The sequence below is a fragment of the Numenius arquata genome, chromosome 16 (genome assembly GCF_964106895.1).
Source record: "Numenius arquata chromosome 16, bNumArq3.hap1.1, whole genome shotgun sequence".
NCBI lineage: Eukaryota > Metazoa > Chordata > Aves > Charadriiformes > Scolopacidae > Numenius > Numenius arquata.
The window spans coordinates 11,086,516-11,102,677 of NC_133591.1; the positions used below are offsets into that span (position 1 = coordinate 11,086,516).

A 16,162-nucleotide genomic window follows, 5' to 3' on the forward strand; every position below is an offset into this window, starting at 1 on the left:
TCTTCATTACTCATATTCATGACCAGGACAATACAGGCTAAGCAGATGCCTTAAATGCATACCTCTTATTTCGGTTATCACCATCTTATCATTTAAAACCCATTGGGGGTAGATACTGTAAAGTATTCTGATATACCAACAGAGACATGACTTCCAAACAAGCGTGAGGTTATGTGCATGCAAATAATTAGCACGCACTTCTCATCCAGAGAGTCTAAACCTCCACAAACTACTTCCTGTAACATTTACTCCTGAAAAACCACGGTGCCGCAAACAGCGTTAAAATATTCCCTTTTGCGGCAGCTTCACTCAAGAAAACATAAACACACATTTTGCTTTTTGCAAGTTTTATTTCATGAATAATTAAGAAGAAAACATGGCAACATTGGCAAATTGAAGGCATACATACTAAATACTCATACAGAATACATTATGAAGAAAGTAAATGCCCAGATCTTTAGTGGTCCTTGCAAACTAAAAGCATATTGGTCCTCCAAAAGGTTTAGCTTAAAATATGCTTCCTGACCTTTTAAGTTCCAATGATTAACAGCTTGTGCCTTTCAAACCAGAGACAGGGTGAAATACAATTTGAACATACTTCCAAATTTTCCTCAAACCTGTATTTCTCAGCTCTAACCAGAAGCAAACAAAATGTTTTTTTCCTCCTTACCTTTTAAATGTATACGCTAATACACTACCCTAAGTACTGAAAATGCAAGCACTTCTTGAAACATATTTTTATTAAGAACTTGCATATGTACATATATATATACACACGTATATATGTGTGTATATATATGTACATATATACATTTATGTAAAACCTCTCTATGTAAAATGTCTATATATGTCAATGTGTGTGTGTGTAAACCATTTGAAAGGGTTCCGGAAAAGAGAAAAGAGCTTATTGCCTATAACAAGAATTACTAAACCCATACATGTACTGTTAGGTCAGTCTAACAGTTGTGTGTCAAGGGAGTATAAAATCAATACAAATCAGAAAAGCTGGATGGATGGAAGAGCTTTTAAGAATCACTGTTTTTTTACATCATCTTTAAAGGCCATGGAAAATAAGCTTTAAATTAGCTATTTAAGAGATATTAGTACTGGCTGCAGCGTCACCTCAAACAAGGTTAGTCCTTATCCAATACAGTGCTGTGAAGTTAGATTGAGACATCAGTAAAATTCTGTTCTTTCATGAAGTCCAAAATTCATCACACTGTTCTGTCAATTCTGCCTCACACCTGAACCGAAAGTACCCTCATCCAAGAGTTGGAGGGTACCAATTAATGCCCTTCTGTATTTGATCTGGAGAGTTGTCCAGTAATAAAAGAGATCACTGATTTATTTCATACACATTGAACAACTCTTGATCATTACTGACCTAAAGTGAACTTACAGTCTGGAGCCTAACTAGTCTATTCTTTGTTTAGTAGTGTTATACTTTCCATTAGATAACACACAGAAAAAAACACTTCTGTTCAAAAAAACCCTTCAGATACGTATAAAAGTGCTACTTAAAAAAAGTAAAATTGACGTTACAATATATGCAAAACCAAAAGTTTCTAACAAACTGAAATGTTCTAAGTTACAAGGATTCACTACTTGAGTATGTTACGTGTACTTATGCCTTCTTGACTGAACTGATTCCCAAGTAATTATCCTAATTGAACACATGCAATAATTGGTAACCAGTAAAAAACCTCCGGAGAAATTTCAACAACGGAACAACAAAAAAAAGAAGAGCCTCTTTCTCCCCATTTGTTGAAATAGAGTTCAGAAACAAAAACTGACTATTCCGTTATTGCAGATGCAGTCTCCTGTCAAAACAGGTCAGTTCATGAACTGTGGAACCAGGACTGCCAATGGCTCCTCTGCAGCAGGAAATGTCCACTGGGCTTCCTAACTACCATATAAATACACTAGTTACATGCCATTAAAATAAGACACATACCACTAGGATGAGAATGCACATAATACGTTGCTACGCTGGGGCACAGTAAGTTTTAAGCCTTGACTTCCCCGAACAACTTGTTCATATTCTAGAGCTCTATGCAAAATACAAAAGCCTTAGAAAAGTGCAACAAAACTAGCTTCATGACATTTTTCTCTCGGTTTCCATAAATACAATCTCATAAAAATATTTTGAACAGAAGCATACCTCCCAGTGGTGAAAAAACGTGCCACATTTCAGCTCTGAGTAAATGATTTTGGCTGAACTGAACCCCCCCCGAAAATCGGGGATTAAAATTAAACCAGCTTAATGGCATCAGGCTGCCGTAATATTGTGCCCAAAGTTTCCTCTACTCTTTTGCATCCACAAGTCCTGCTGGAACTGATGGGAACTTTACGTGCAACTCTGTGGCAGACAGTGCCCTCAGGGTAAGGAATAGTCCAAGTGGAAGATAAGTGTTGGTTAGAAGGAAGTCATCTGGGTATTCACAGGTTTTACTGCAGTTGCACTGTGAGGAAATAATCCTATTATCACAGAAAAAATTAATTTATGAGGCGAGAACAGTGGCCTTCTCAAACTGAGTTCAGGGGTGTCGCATCCCCAAAACTAGCAAGCACAAATACATAACGAAAAAAAAGACACTTGTGTCAACACTCTAACAGAAATCAGAACTGTACGAACCTTAAGGTTTTAAGTTATTTAGCAATAATTATCAAAAGCATACTTGCTACATATTCCAGATGCTTAACATCTTGCTTTGACAACTACCAAGTGTACTGCACCACTGATACTGAAATCACAGGGAATATGACAGAAAAAACTTAGATGAATGAAAGACTGGGAATGCTCACCAAGCCAGTCATTTAAAACCCATCCAGCCACGCTCCTTTGAAAGCAGAAACACTATTAGAGATAGCTTTCTAAATAAGGACAATTAAATATATTAAGAGATGTCTCTGAACCCCTAACTAATTTAAGAAGCTGATAATCTGGGGGAAGAACACCCGATGGACACCTTGGGGTGATGTAGGCTACATGGGAGATAAGGAAGTCGTGGGAGAGTCAAGCAGCTCCAACATGGTTTGCCGATCAACACGTGGTAACTTGGGAAAGCACGGTGGCGTGGCCGGAGCTCATGGATGACGACTACACTTTGGTACCACTTTTCACCAAATCATTTCTCAAACTGGTTAATATTACTGAGTATTCATATACTAATGCTAGCTTAAAGAAAGGAATTGCAGAAATAAAGCTTGGCAAAACATAAAAATAAAACAGAAATAAATATTTACCAAGTCAAAGAAAGGACCACAAACAAACTATATAGTTAAATCGGTCTGTACATGAACACTCCTATTTTTAAATCCTCTTTCTTAGGCCACCTCAGCAAGGCTATTACTCACAATAAGCAAAAAATAGTGTATAGGTGTGCAACTGGACTCCTTCCCAGAAGAATTCAGCTCCTTAATAGCTCCTGCTGGATGCAGCCCACAGTTAAGCTGTGCCTGTATTAGTAGCAAGAGCCAAATAAGAAGTCACCACTTGCTTCATATGAACACAGTTTTAAAGGCTTAACGTTAGCCTTTGCATAGTTTCAGGCCTGTCATCCAGAGGGGGCAGCTTTGGAAGATAGTGTCACATATCACCTGAAAACCAGACAGCGTTCCCAAATCAGTCACAAGCAGAACACAGAAAGTAAGAAAAACACCCAGAAGTTCCCCATATCTCCAACTTCCCAAATAATCTTGTTTAAAACTAGGCTATAATAATATTTGTACCCTGTGCCAAAACTGTAGAGAAAGAGAGAATTGAATAAATGTGGTTTTCTGGTGATGCAAAAGATGCAACAGAATCCAAATGTCTGGAGTGTTTAATAAGGGAACTGAAAAAATATATAAGAACTTAACAATGAGATCGTTAACAGAAATTAGATGCCAATGTGACTTTTTTGTCACAGCTACAAAATTCTTAAGGCAGATCCTCAGCAGTTTAAACCACTGTACTGCATCGTTAGAGCAAGGGGTGAATTTATTTTTCCTTATGCATGTAAAACCAGAGTATCACTGCTGCCAGTGGTATTAATATGAGTTTACACCAATACATCAAAGCAGAGTTCATTTAGCTTTGGCAAATCAAGGGGCCCCTAAAGCATGATAACGGACTGTACAGAAAAGCAAACAGTGGAAATATTTTACAAAACTGGAGGCAAAAAATTATCAGAAATGCTACATGTAGCATTAGTAGAATATAATTTATGCAAAAGAGACAAAAATTTACTTTTACGTCAGAATATACTGTAATTAAATACTATATTCTGGATTACCTATCCATAAACACAAATTTGAAAGGGAAAATTTCACTCATAATTTTTCAGAGGCATGAGAATGAGAGATCTTTGTGAGAGCCACTGAGATCCCACCATAGATACTAAATTAGTGTTTCTATTTAAATATACAAGACAACCAAATCAAACTGGATCAAACAAAACCAACTGAAAACCAAACCAAGTGTAATCCATTCTGAAGTCACCTCAATTCTGTTATTGTTAAATACTCCATATCAAAACTTCTTCCTGAATAACCAAAATTAAGTCTTTCCTCCCATGGCTTCTTTTTTGGTAAAGAAAAACCCCACAACTGATCATTCTGTTCACTGCTGATGATCTTGCATCAGAAGGACAACTAGCGAAACTGAACACACATCTGGCTCTAAACCAACCTCTCTAATCCATGGAATTGTTTCAGTAAGCAAGATCCAGAAGATGACACAGCTGTATCTGCATCAATACGTTCGACAGCTCCATTCTTTTGCCCGCCCCCACCCCTCCCAGCTGGCAATGAGTAACCCTGATATACTACAGCACAGGCATTTGCAAGGCACATATTAAAATGCAATAATACAAATTTTATGATAAAATATTTGTCCTTTTTTTAGTACATTCAGAAATATTTTCTGGATTAAAAAGAAAGGAAAGTAAATCAGCATAAACTCGTACTTCATATGTACAAAAACCCAGGCTGTTTCAGGATTAACTCTGAGTAGGAACAGAACAGAATCAACCATGGCCAGAAGGGCTACAGCTATTCTTCCACTTGAAAAAATTAATGCTGTTCGAACCTTCAGAAAAAACATGTTGTAGAGTGCAGCAGGGCATTATGTTTGCTTTAGACCTTCCATTGGGACAGCTGTGCAGCATCTTATATGTAAAGGCTCGGATATATCAATATAAAAAGAACGCTCTTCGTGGAGCCCAATACTCCCTTACAGATATGAATACAGCAGAGGGTCATCAGATAGATCACACCAGGAAGTTTACAGAGCTCTGACGTTCAAAAGAAGATCATTTTTATAATTACTAGTAATTTTTCTCTCTCTCTCTCTCTGAAGACTAGCAGCTCACCTTTTTAACAGAAAGTATCTGGAAAATGTGATTTCCCCTTTTACAAATGGTTATACTATTAGTGTTATTTCAGACTGATACAACATTCCAGGTAAATGAAGTTGACCACTGGTCAGAAAAAATAAAAAAGAGCCAAAAGCTCAAATTACCTTAAGAAAACAGGTCATGAATGAATTTAGACTGAGAAATGCTATTCTTTTTATTAGAAAAATATTTTCTTAAAATCTAAGGCAATGAATAAGACAATCATAGCTAATGATAAATGTTCAGAGGATGAATAGAAGGTTATTTAAATACAAATTGGCAAAACCTGGAATATAGTAGTTAGAGATGAAATGTGAGACAGAAATAATGCGTATTTCCAACAAGGCTATTCTTATTGAAACTTATTTGAAGAAATGAAGAAAACAAAAACTTTGAAGAAATATATGGGAAAGGAAATTGTATTTCAGACTTTTATTAAAATCTGTTAATGAAGATTTTTCACTTGAAGCCTCTTGCAACAAACGTCTTTAGATTACGTTGGTTCTTCAAATGCATCAATTAATAATCTGAGAGTATCTAGCTGCTTTTAGGGCTCTAAAGAACTGCAAGAATGTGAGAGACTGCTGCTCTGAAAACTTCTCCAAAGGCCCTCAGCATGGATTAAGTAGTTATTTTGCAAATTTTCCTAATTCTCACAGGCACACATCAGTGTAAGCATATATTTTTAGATAATGCTAGCTGCTAGAGACATGCTGAATTATTACTCTTCACGTGGGTTATGTTCTTCAGATGATAGGTTTTTTGATTTGGCAATAATTTTGAGTTAAATCTGTGCTTTTATACCATGATGAAGTTTCACAGATGCCAAGCACAGTTGCATTCACTGGGTTAACATCTATGACATTCAAACTGTCCTTAACAGTCATAAGAGCACCACAGAAATGGCAGATTCATTTTCTTTATAACAGGGTTACTGTGTTGAAAGAGCATGTGCTTATAAATAGCAGTTGTTACAGAACTCACTTCTAAAGTAGACTTCTGCTTAATATTAATGAGATGCTCAACTGTGGCTTAACTGCTGATAAGTATTCAGAAAAAGAAGAGGCAGAAGCAATGATAGAACGAAGCCTTCCCTTGGTTTGACAAACAAGATTACAATAAACATCTTATGACAAATAGATATATGAAATCATTCTGAGCCATTAACATTCTACACGAGGCCCTGAAGTGCCAGGATGTATCAATTCAATGATCGCTAAGGCACTTACTTGAACTCTTTTGCCCAAGAGCTGTTACATGAATTCAGGTACATTTTAGGAAAATAGAAGTTGAGCAGACTAAAGTTTCTCAGTTCCTTCCTTGTGACAGTGAGTCATTTCCATGCAATATTCAAGACTACTGGGTGCATACACATTACATCAGTTCCTCCAGAGTTCTTGTCAGAGAACGCCTCACCTTCTGTCACTCAGATGAGGATGTGCAAGATCAATGGAAAACACACAGAAAACATGGCAAAGCTGGATTTTGAGACAACCTACTTCATCATTACATCTTATTGAAAATATCTTCTCTGCAGAGGAAATGCTATCCCAGTTCCAAAATTCTACCACAGAAATCCATGATGTATGCTCGTATTGCTGTAGAGTGAAGCCTGGGGCAGCTGTGCATGCTATACAGGCAAAGGAGGAAGAGGGGGAAGAACAAGCCGTACAAGGGTTGGTTATTGATTAATTTCTGTTATAATGGAAGCACAGGGAGATTGGACAGATTCCTTGAACTATAGCGTACCCTGAAAACCAGGAGCTGTATGTGCTAGTCTTTACAATCCGTAAGATAAAGTTGGAAGCCACATCACTGTGACAGAGGTAGGCTTATAATGAAGCTTTAGAATGAAGAGTTCTTCTGTGCCAAAGTTTTCGAGGTATCGAGAGCACTTTTCCACGCATTTTGTCGTTACGGAATAAAAGCTTGTTTTCCTAGAATACTGTGCATATTTTAAAGGAGGGAAAATAGCTGTAAAGGCAGTAACTAAATTGCCATTAAGAACTCTATTGTATCAGGGTGCCATATGCTGTGGGTAGAATATTCAGACTCTGTGGTATCAGGATGCTACAGAAAGTTCAGAAATATGATGCCGTGTTATCCTTTTCCTTCTCAAAGCTTTAGCTGTACATTCAGTCTCCTGTATGCTAGAGGATCCGTACATCTCCTAGGAAAGAAAGCTTCAGGAAGTCTGGAAAGGCAGCACGTAAGTAGTCCAGGCTCTTTAGGCTACATAATTAAGCTCAATAGTTTAATAACTTGGGTTATTCCAAGCACTGTGGCAACAAGTTCTTGCTTTGAAACAGTTGTTTCCAGGCTGAAGCAATCTGAGGCAATCCAGGGTAGCGACACTGAAGTCTGAGGGGACTCAAATGTTGCCAATTTTTAGTGAAATGGGGATTAGCATTTCAGTACGATTTCCATCTGGTAGCTCATGTCAGTTTTATCCCATGTATCTCTTGAATTATTAGGGTTTCAGGTTTCAAAGTACTTGTAAATTGCTGTAACATACAGCATGACATTCTGCCAGTCTGGACGCTCAGTTCGCACCATTTCATTGATGTCCTGTCACAGAAAACACATTGGTCAAAATCAGGCACGATAACATTGTGAGTAACACAGTAGTGTTTTTACAAATTCCTGGGAATTGTAAATCTGTAAAGTTTCCACAGTTTAAAGTATTGACGAAGAAAGCTCTGTTTTCTTCCATACCTCTTTGTATTACTTACAAAATGTAAACAGCTACGAACAGCGTATCTGTAGTCATTTCTTGACTTAAGATGGAAATGTGTACTGCTGTGATACCCGAGCTGTCCCCTGCTCGGTGCAATCAGTACAGCAGGCAAGACTTTAGTGTTCACAAACCCCTACACCAGCCTTGCAAGTCAATGCAATCCGCCCAGATACTGTGAGGCACAGAATCAAGGACTGGGTATTAACTGAAATTAGAGTTAAAAAATTCCTATCGGGTAGGAGTCAGCATCAATAAATAACTAAACCTCATTTTACAGTAGACTTCTGAACTTTAGATTACTTTATACATATTTTTGAGTAAAGGCACAAGGAAGAGGGATGTTTACTACCAAATTAGGGTATATCCAAGAGACAAAGGAGTCCGTCTGTGTCTAACTGATAGACCTGTTCACGTGTATTTCATAGTAACAGTCTACCAGATTGTCTGTGAATAAGCAGGGTAAACAAAGCCTGATCTATCCTTTCCAGCACAAGCACAAAGGAAAACAGAGTGATTTTTGTTTATTGCAAGGGTCTATTTTGTAAGCTTTGAGTTTAGGAACCTTCAGAACTCAAAAAAGAGAAAGTAATTTTTTTTTAGTCCTCCACAGGAAAGTAGCGAACACTTTCTTTCAGGGAACAAATAACTTCCCTTTACATTAAACTACTGTTTACATACAGCACTTTTCACACCTTTTTCACCCTCCATCCATGTAATATTGGCAAGGAAAAAAATCCACAAACATCACCTACATACACAGTGTGTATGACGTGAAGTAAAGAGATACTAACTAAATCCTTAAGATGGACACAGTTTGCTCTTGGAAGATTTAATTCTATTCAATTTTCCTTTTTAGCGTATCTATAACTAAGTACGTTACAAAAAGAGAGGACAGAGAGCAACCATTTAGACTAAAGCTGAATTATGCAAGAATTACCGCAGTTAGTTTCCACAATCTAGTCTTTATTACATCAGCACTTGGTAAGAAACTTCCATGTTTCAAATCACTGACAAAGTCAAAGTACTAAAGCCCAACAGTTGCGCTGCCCATTGTCAGCAAACACAATGCTGGGGAATAAAGACTCTGATAAGGATCAGAGAAAGTGTTATTTTTAAAAATGTCTGACTTTGTTGTATTATTAGTTGCTAACTATAGCAGCTTTGTCAGAATTTAGGTTACAAAAGTATCACTTAAGTATCATTTCTGATACTGGCAATTTTAGCTGAATTTTTGTCATTATTCACAAGGGCTTGGGATTCTCCCAATTCCATACCTTCAGAAATCACAGAATCACAGAAGTTGGAAGGGACCTTTTAAGATCATCTAGTCCAACCAATGAAAAAAAAAAAAAAAAAAAAAAACAAAAAAAAAAACAAACAAACACAACACAAAAAAACAAAAACAAAAACCACCACACACGCAACCCACACACACACCACCACACCACCCAACACTAATCCATATTCCCAAGCACTATGTCAACTCCTCTCTTGAATACCTCCAGGGATGGTGCCTCAACCACCTCCCTGGGCAGCCCATTCCAATGCCTGACAACCCTTTCAGTAAAGAAATATTTCCTAATATCTAACCTGAACTTCCCCTGGCGCAACTTGAGGCCATTGCCTCTTGTCCTATCATCTGTAACTTGGGAGAAGAGACCGACCCCCGCCTCTCTACAGCCTCCTTTCAGGTACTTGTAGAGAGCAATAAGGTCTCCCCTCAGTCTCCTCTTCCCCAGACTGAACAACCCCAGCTCCCTCAGCCTCTCTTCGTAAGACTTGTGCTCTTCCTTTTCTAGTTAATACTATACTATTGAAAACTAATTCTTTTAAGCTAGAATTGTTTAAGAAAGCTTATTGTAAGCAATAATTGAAAAAAAACCTTGCAACTATTTACAATGATGACGAATTAAAAGTCTAAACTTAAGAGTTAAAATCCTGACTCTCGTATTACACTGAGCAAAAGAACATATTACATAGCTTGATTTCTACCCCCAGAATTCAAAAAAACACCAAGTAATTTGAAAGTAGGTCAGAGACATGAGAGAAATGATGAATTCTTGAAGATTTTATCACATAACTATTTCTCAAATTATTCTAAAGCAAATCCATTGCGTTTATTATTATTTCTTATTACATTGAGAGATCAGTTTTGGTGAATCTTCCTTTTATAGCTGAAGAGTTTATCTGCTATAGGCCATCATGCTGTTGCCTTTGCTGCAGCAGTTGGAGTACAGGTCTGTATCTCAGTCACTATTTAATGCAAAAACACCTAAGTTTAAGTTGTTGATGACAGTGGATTTATTAAACAAAGCCACCAATGTAGGGAGTATAATTTATGTTTTTCAGTTAATACGATACAGGCAATAACCTCTAGCTGAGCTCATCTGCTGCTATCTTTAAGTATAAAGCATCAAAATCCTTCAAAAGTTCAAAATAGAATAATTTGATTTTTATAAATGGAGCATAATTCATTCAGTGTGCACTTAAAGCTTACCAGAGTAGATTTGATGCCAACACTTTCAGCTGCTTGAAAAGCCAAAGTGAAATTTCTTCTCTGCATGATATAAAAACATGTTAGATTCCAAGGAAATACTACTTCAAGCATAATAAAGAGGTGTTAAGAATGTTCATAGCAATGCTGCTACTTTTGCTTCAAATGGAATCTATAACTTGACCACAGTAATTTAAAAAGAGCCATAAGAATGAACAAGTCCTAATATCATGCAAAAATTTTTATTATTTCCTCATTCAGAAGATAATGCTGAAAAATCATTGTCCGTGAAGAATGACTGAATTAAAAAATGCTAAAGAATAAATTATTTGTTCTTTTAAAAGCATAAACAAAAAATGTCTTCATGTGCTAATTAAATATTCTAATATTTTTAGGAATTATCATTAATAATACATGTCCAGATAACATACTAGTAGGTATTAACTCTAGCACACTACAATACATGCAGACTACTCTGCAGTCTTGACATCTTCTAGTTTACCTTTGATACATATCACTTGAGAAGAATATCACAGTCCTTTATCAGTATGAGAAAATAGGATGAAACAACATCCTTGTGATATCGGAAGAAATTAACCTAACACATCAAGATGCAAATTTGATGGATTTAAGATCTTTAAGCTTAAACGCTCCTTGCTTCCAAAAGCCGAACTGAAACTACTTCCCAGCTGTTTGGGTTAAACATCTCAGACTTAAATTTATGACTTTGTTTCGTTTTTTTTTTTTTTTTTTTTTTTTTTTTTTCCTTATACCTGTTCCAAAGTTCTGTTTAACCCAGTGATCTCATACTATTAAAATGTTACGAGTTTGTTCATTCTTCTTTATTAGCCCATATTAACTACATAGTCTTGCAGTTCTGGGAATGGGATTTTTAATGCCTTACCTTGTCCTGGCTGTTCAGTTCTTGGTAGGGAATATGGGCTGGGAGGTAAGTATGGAGGACTGCACAGAAAGCCAAACCATCATTCCAGCTACTGCTGAAGTTTGTTATGTCTATATTCTTGAAAGGAAAAAATATAAACAATATTAAAATCACAATCTAATAATTATTAGTTCTACTAGTCCACCAATACCTGTGGGGGATTTTGTGGTTTTGTTTTCTTTTTTTTTTTTTAATACCTTTGAAAAAGAATCAGCAGAAAAAGCAAACAGCCTAATACTGAAGTTCTGTAGTAAGAAACCAAAACCCATGACAACAAAATTTAGCAATAAGAAAATGAGTTATCTTGTATATTAATTACAGGTAATATTAAGTCTGTCCACCCCCCCAAAAAAAAGAGTGCAAAATGTGTGTGAAGGGTGTAAAATATTGTGCTAGAGAGGGTCATAGTATAGATTTGATACAACTGTACACACAAGATAGAAAAGCAAACAAGTTAGAGATGTGAATGCCTAAAATCCCTGAAACAGACCATGTGGTAGTCTCTCTGTTAATATAACATTTTACGTTTTTGCTTCTACTTCATTAATATACAGACTAAATTTCTAGCTGATGAGGACAAGTATTTTCTCTTCTAAACATACAATTTCGATACAGAAACTTACTTTGACAAGATCACAAACAAAAATTAAGTTTCAGTTGGAAATAGATGTTCCAACAGATTTAACACTGACAGTGGCAGGGAATCATTCATTATCTTTGGGGCTAGAATTGAAATTGAAAAATGCAGTCTTGCACTCTTGGTCTTTCAGTTCCAGTAGAAAACTCAGTGGCATTGGTAAATGCATCTCCTGAGACCGTATATATTATTGTAGAAAGAGTCAGTCCTGTCCAAAAGAGTTATGAACAAGATGCCTCAGTGACCTTTTAAATTACTGCATACTTGACTGTTGGCAGTCAAACAATGGTAAAGAGCCTAAGTGGATAGCAGGCAGTTTAAACTTTAATTAAGCAACAACCAGTAACAACAACCCACAGTTTATCTTTTAGACCTTTATGGAGAAATATAAATATGTTTTAATATCTAACTCACTTAACTGGGCTTAAGCAGAAGCTAACCAGCTCCCCGACTTAGTTTTTAAAATTTTAATGTATCAGGAACTATAACCTCCAGTCAGAGTTGCAGAAACACAATGACACAAGTCAAACTTCCACCTGACAGCAATTTAATAGTTATCACCTGTCTTCGACAAGACATGAAAACTTGTCACTCCTAATGCAGAAAAATCCACTGGGAATCAGTGTGACTGTGCCACGCAGGCTGAGAATGAAGGCAGTTGTATTTCTTGTCAAACCAATGATTTGGATTACAAACGGAAAACAACTGCAATCTCCTCCAAGAGAGGAAGAAAACAAAACTAAAGGCCATTTCTGGAAGAATGCGAGGGAAATCTCCATTTCCTGCTCAGCTTTAGCACTTTTTATACAAAGTCCACCAAAGCAGGTTCAAGCTCTGGTGACGTAAGCGTACGTGCTGGGGCTCACAATGCCCAAGGCAGTGGTCTGAGCCTCGCCTGCCGTCCCGCTGCCTGCTCCCAAACGGAAATGTCATTGTTGGAGACCCCCAGTCTGTGGGAACATGTTCTTCACACAGCTTCCTTAAGCCACAGGGGTGGGAAAATTTAAAAGCAAATGAAAAAAAAAAAACCAAAAAAAAAGAAGCTCTCCCTCCTTTCCCCTCAAGAGAGGCAGGAAATTGGATTTAAATTAATGCTTGGTTAAAACTTTTCCAATGTTACTTAAATTAGGCAAACAAATGCAATACACAGTACAAAGCTTTAAGGAAAAAAAAAAGGGAATAAATATCAGATTGTTTACAAAGTTACTTTTTGAAAAGTTCTTTCCCCCTATCCATAACCAGTAATGCCTCACAACACATCCGTATCAATATGATGGATAAAGGTAGGGAGAGCGGCTTTTTCTTGTCCCAGTCACCTGTGGCAAGCTAGTTATAAAAATCAAATAGAAATGTCCATGTTTCCTTTGCTACACAATCTACTGAGGGAGAAAAACTCAGTCCTTGGCTAAAATCCTCTCCCTTCCCCAGGATGGCCAAGTGAAACGGGAAGGGAAAGAGAAAGATGTGCGTTGGCATTGTCACAGTTAAGTTAAACACAGACCTGCTCAGACATACATACATGCATTGAGCCAAACTATTAAGAAAAAAAAAAAAATCGTACTAGTTAAAGCTACTGTAGCGCAATAGAAAATTTTTAACTCTCAGGACTACAAGGAGAGATATGACATTCCTTATTAAAGAGGTACATTGTAGCGTCGCTGAACCCAATTAACAGTTTCTAACACATTAGTTTCCAATCTAGTGACTTAAGGCTGGGTATAGTTTCAACAAGTACCTGTTGCGTGGTTGTTATTGCAGAATATGCTCTATTTACCAAAGACCAGGAGTCCATTAAAGGCAGTCACCAGTCACTGTACCAATAAAATGAAGTTTGGTAGTATCTTGTCTCACAGAGCCTTCAGTGTCTTTGCTCTCTCCCAGGTTGCTCTATGTGTTTCGCAGGAAGCACAGCAATATTTATTTGAAAATTTAAGAGTTTGTGCCTGAACACCAGCATCACTGAAGCACAGATGAGGTCTCAGTACTGAAAGAAGGATGGAAGGGCACAGGACCTTCAAAGTGAGAGCAACATCTTCTGTTGGAAATGAGGGAGCACAGAGAAAGGAGAAGCAAACGATGCAATACTGGTAAAACACTGAGCTGGGATAGTGATCTCTGCACCAGTCAGGATGGGCATCAACAGGCAAGAACATGTTCATCAAGATTAGAAAATAGGATGCTGTGGTGATGTGTACGAGAACATCTGAACCTACAAACCACAGGTTTGACCCTGTGGATGAAGAAGGCAGACTTGTGCTCAGAATACACAAAGAAAGAAATTGCAAGGTATCAAAGCACTCTGGATGCACTAGAAAACAGACCTATAGAACAACTGGGGCTGAAGACAGAACTCCTCACATGATTAAAAAACCAGCAGGAATGCTCACCTCCACAATCCAGAGACATTTTTCATAGTTTTGTAAGCATAGTCCCTCACCCCAACATGTAAGCAAGAAAAAGAGGACACAGTTGTGCTGAAAACGGTAAATGGAACTAAAATAAGAGAAAGTCATCTTCCCTTTAATATTATAGTTCTATAAACTAAAAATGTCACTTTAAATATTAGTAGCATCCACAGAATGTTGAATTTTCAACATAAACATTGGAAAAAAGGGCCACTTTAAAAGTTCACCTATAAGTTTGGTTGGTTCTGAAAAAGAACTTGGAATACCCTATTTTCGTAAATGTCCCTGTAGGGCCCAGCTTTCATTAGTAAGACAACAAGCAGAAAACAAACCCATCATCCAAGAATTTTAATGTATCCAGAGAAGCTGAATTAAATACAACGGAAGGAAACAATTAAAAGGGACTGGTTTCTGTTTCCAATTGCTCTGAGCATCATGAATTATTATTATCTCTCTGACTAAAAAGGTATAATATTGGTCAGACACTAAAAAACAAATCTAGAGACTGGACAGATTGTAATTTAAACTGAAAATTTAATTTTTTATGTAGGGCTTTGAGCACATAACTGGCACATTTGAATTCAGCACAATTTTATTTCCCAAATGCTTTTAACTACTTGTGGTTTTTTGAAAAAGCTTGGTCAGTATAATGAAATCAATCTTGCATTAAGCTCTTATTTCTCAAAGAACTGACGGTAAACAGAACATCAGCCTAAAATCTCTGACATAATTTCTTATTTGTTACTGCTTTTATTAAGTAATTGGCTCTATTAAGAGAATTCTGCTGGAATCTAATCCGGAATTTTTCTTCCAGCCATTTCAGACCACAAAGTATTAAAGCAATTGAAGGACATAGTTTCAGATAAATTGTCAAATGAGGAATAAGCCTTTCTAGAGCTAGGTGAACTACAAGGAGATTTATCAGTCCTTGTCTATAAAAGTTTAATACTTAGGATGCGAGTGAAGTCACCTCTAGTACTTGGGAGTGAATTTTTAAAAAGGCAATTCTAACAAAAGGAGTCAAGCAACAGGCTGTTGTCATAAAAAGATCTGTGGAAGATTTTCCAACTAGGACTAAAAAACAGAGTTAAAAATTTGTAAGACTTTTCTAGAGACAGAGCGTAAGAATATAACATATTACATACTCAAACAGACCAAATTCTATAACCCATTCTACAGCCATGACAGAAAGGGGAAGATGGTAGGGGAACACCCTGCTGGATCCACAACCAAAAACCATTTCAAGCATGACTCAAGCTCCTATTAAACTGCAAAGTGTAGAGTAGGAGCAGCCACTACAAAATGAGTATTCCCTTGTGCTCATGTAGGGAAGAAAAAAAAAAAAAAAGAGTAAGAAGATTCTTCCTGAAACAAGGTTGAAATGTAATAGGAACAAAACGATCCATCAGCTTAGACTGCAATAGGATAGTGGTTAAACAGTAAATGAACTGGATTTGAACAGGAACCAGAAGTGCATCCTTGCGGTAAAGAGGGCAAACTGGGTCCTGAGCTGCATCACTAAGAGCACAGCCAGCAGATCGAGGGCGGGATTCTTACACTCCGCTGGG

The 16,162-nt window shown here is 37.1% G+C and overlaps 1 protein-coding gene across 4 annotated transcripts in view; it reads right to left on the reverse strand.

Moving 5' to 3' along the window:
• Positions 1-347: 347 nt before the first annotated feature.
• Positions 348-16,162, reverse strand: part of SPECC1L (sperm antigen with calponin homology and coiled-coil domains 1 like) — a 58,469-nt gene continuing 42,654 nt past the window's right edge. For 3 of the 4 annotated variants that reach the window (XM_074159299.1, XM_074159302.1, XM_074159300.1), the window contains 3 exons: positions 11,514-11,630; positions 10,613-10,672; positions 348-7,946 (listed from right to left, as the gene is read on the reverse strand). In XM_074159299.1, the coding sequence (XP_074015400.1) occupies positions 7,857-7,946; positions 10,613-10,672; positions 11,514-11,630 (267 nt within the window). In that variant the 3' untranslated portion in view covers positions 348-7,856. The remainder of the gene's footprint in view (positions 7,947-10,612; positions 10,673-11,513; positions 11,631-16,162) is intronic. The other variant, XM_074159301.1, reaches the window with a different exon arrangement.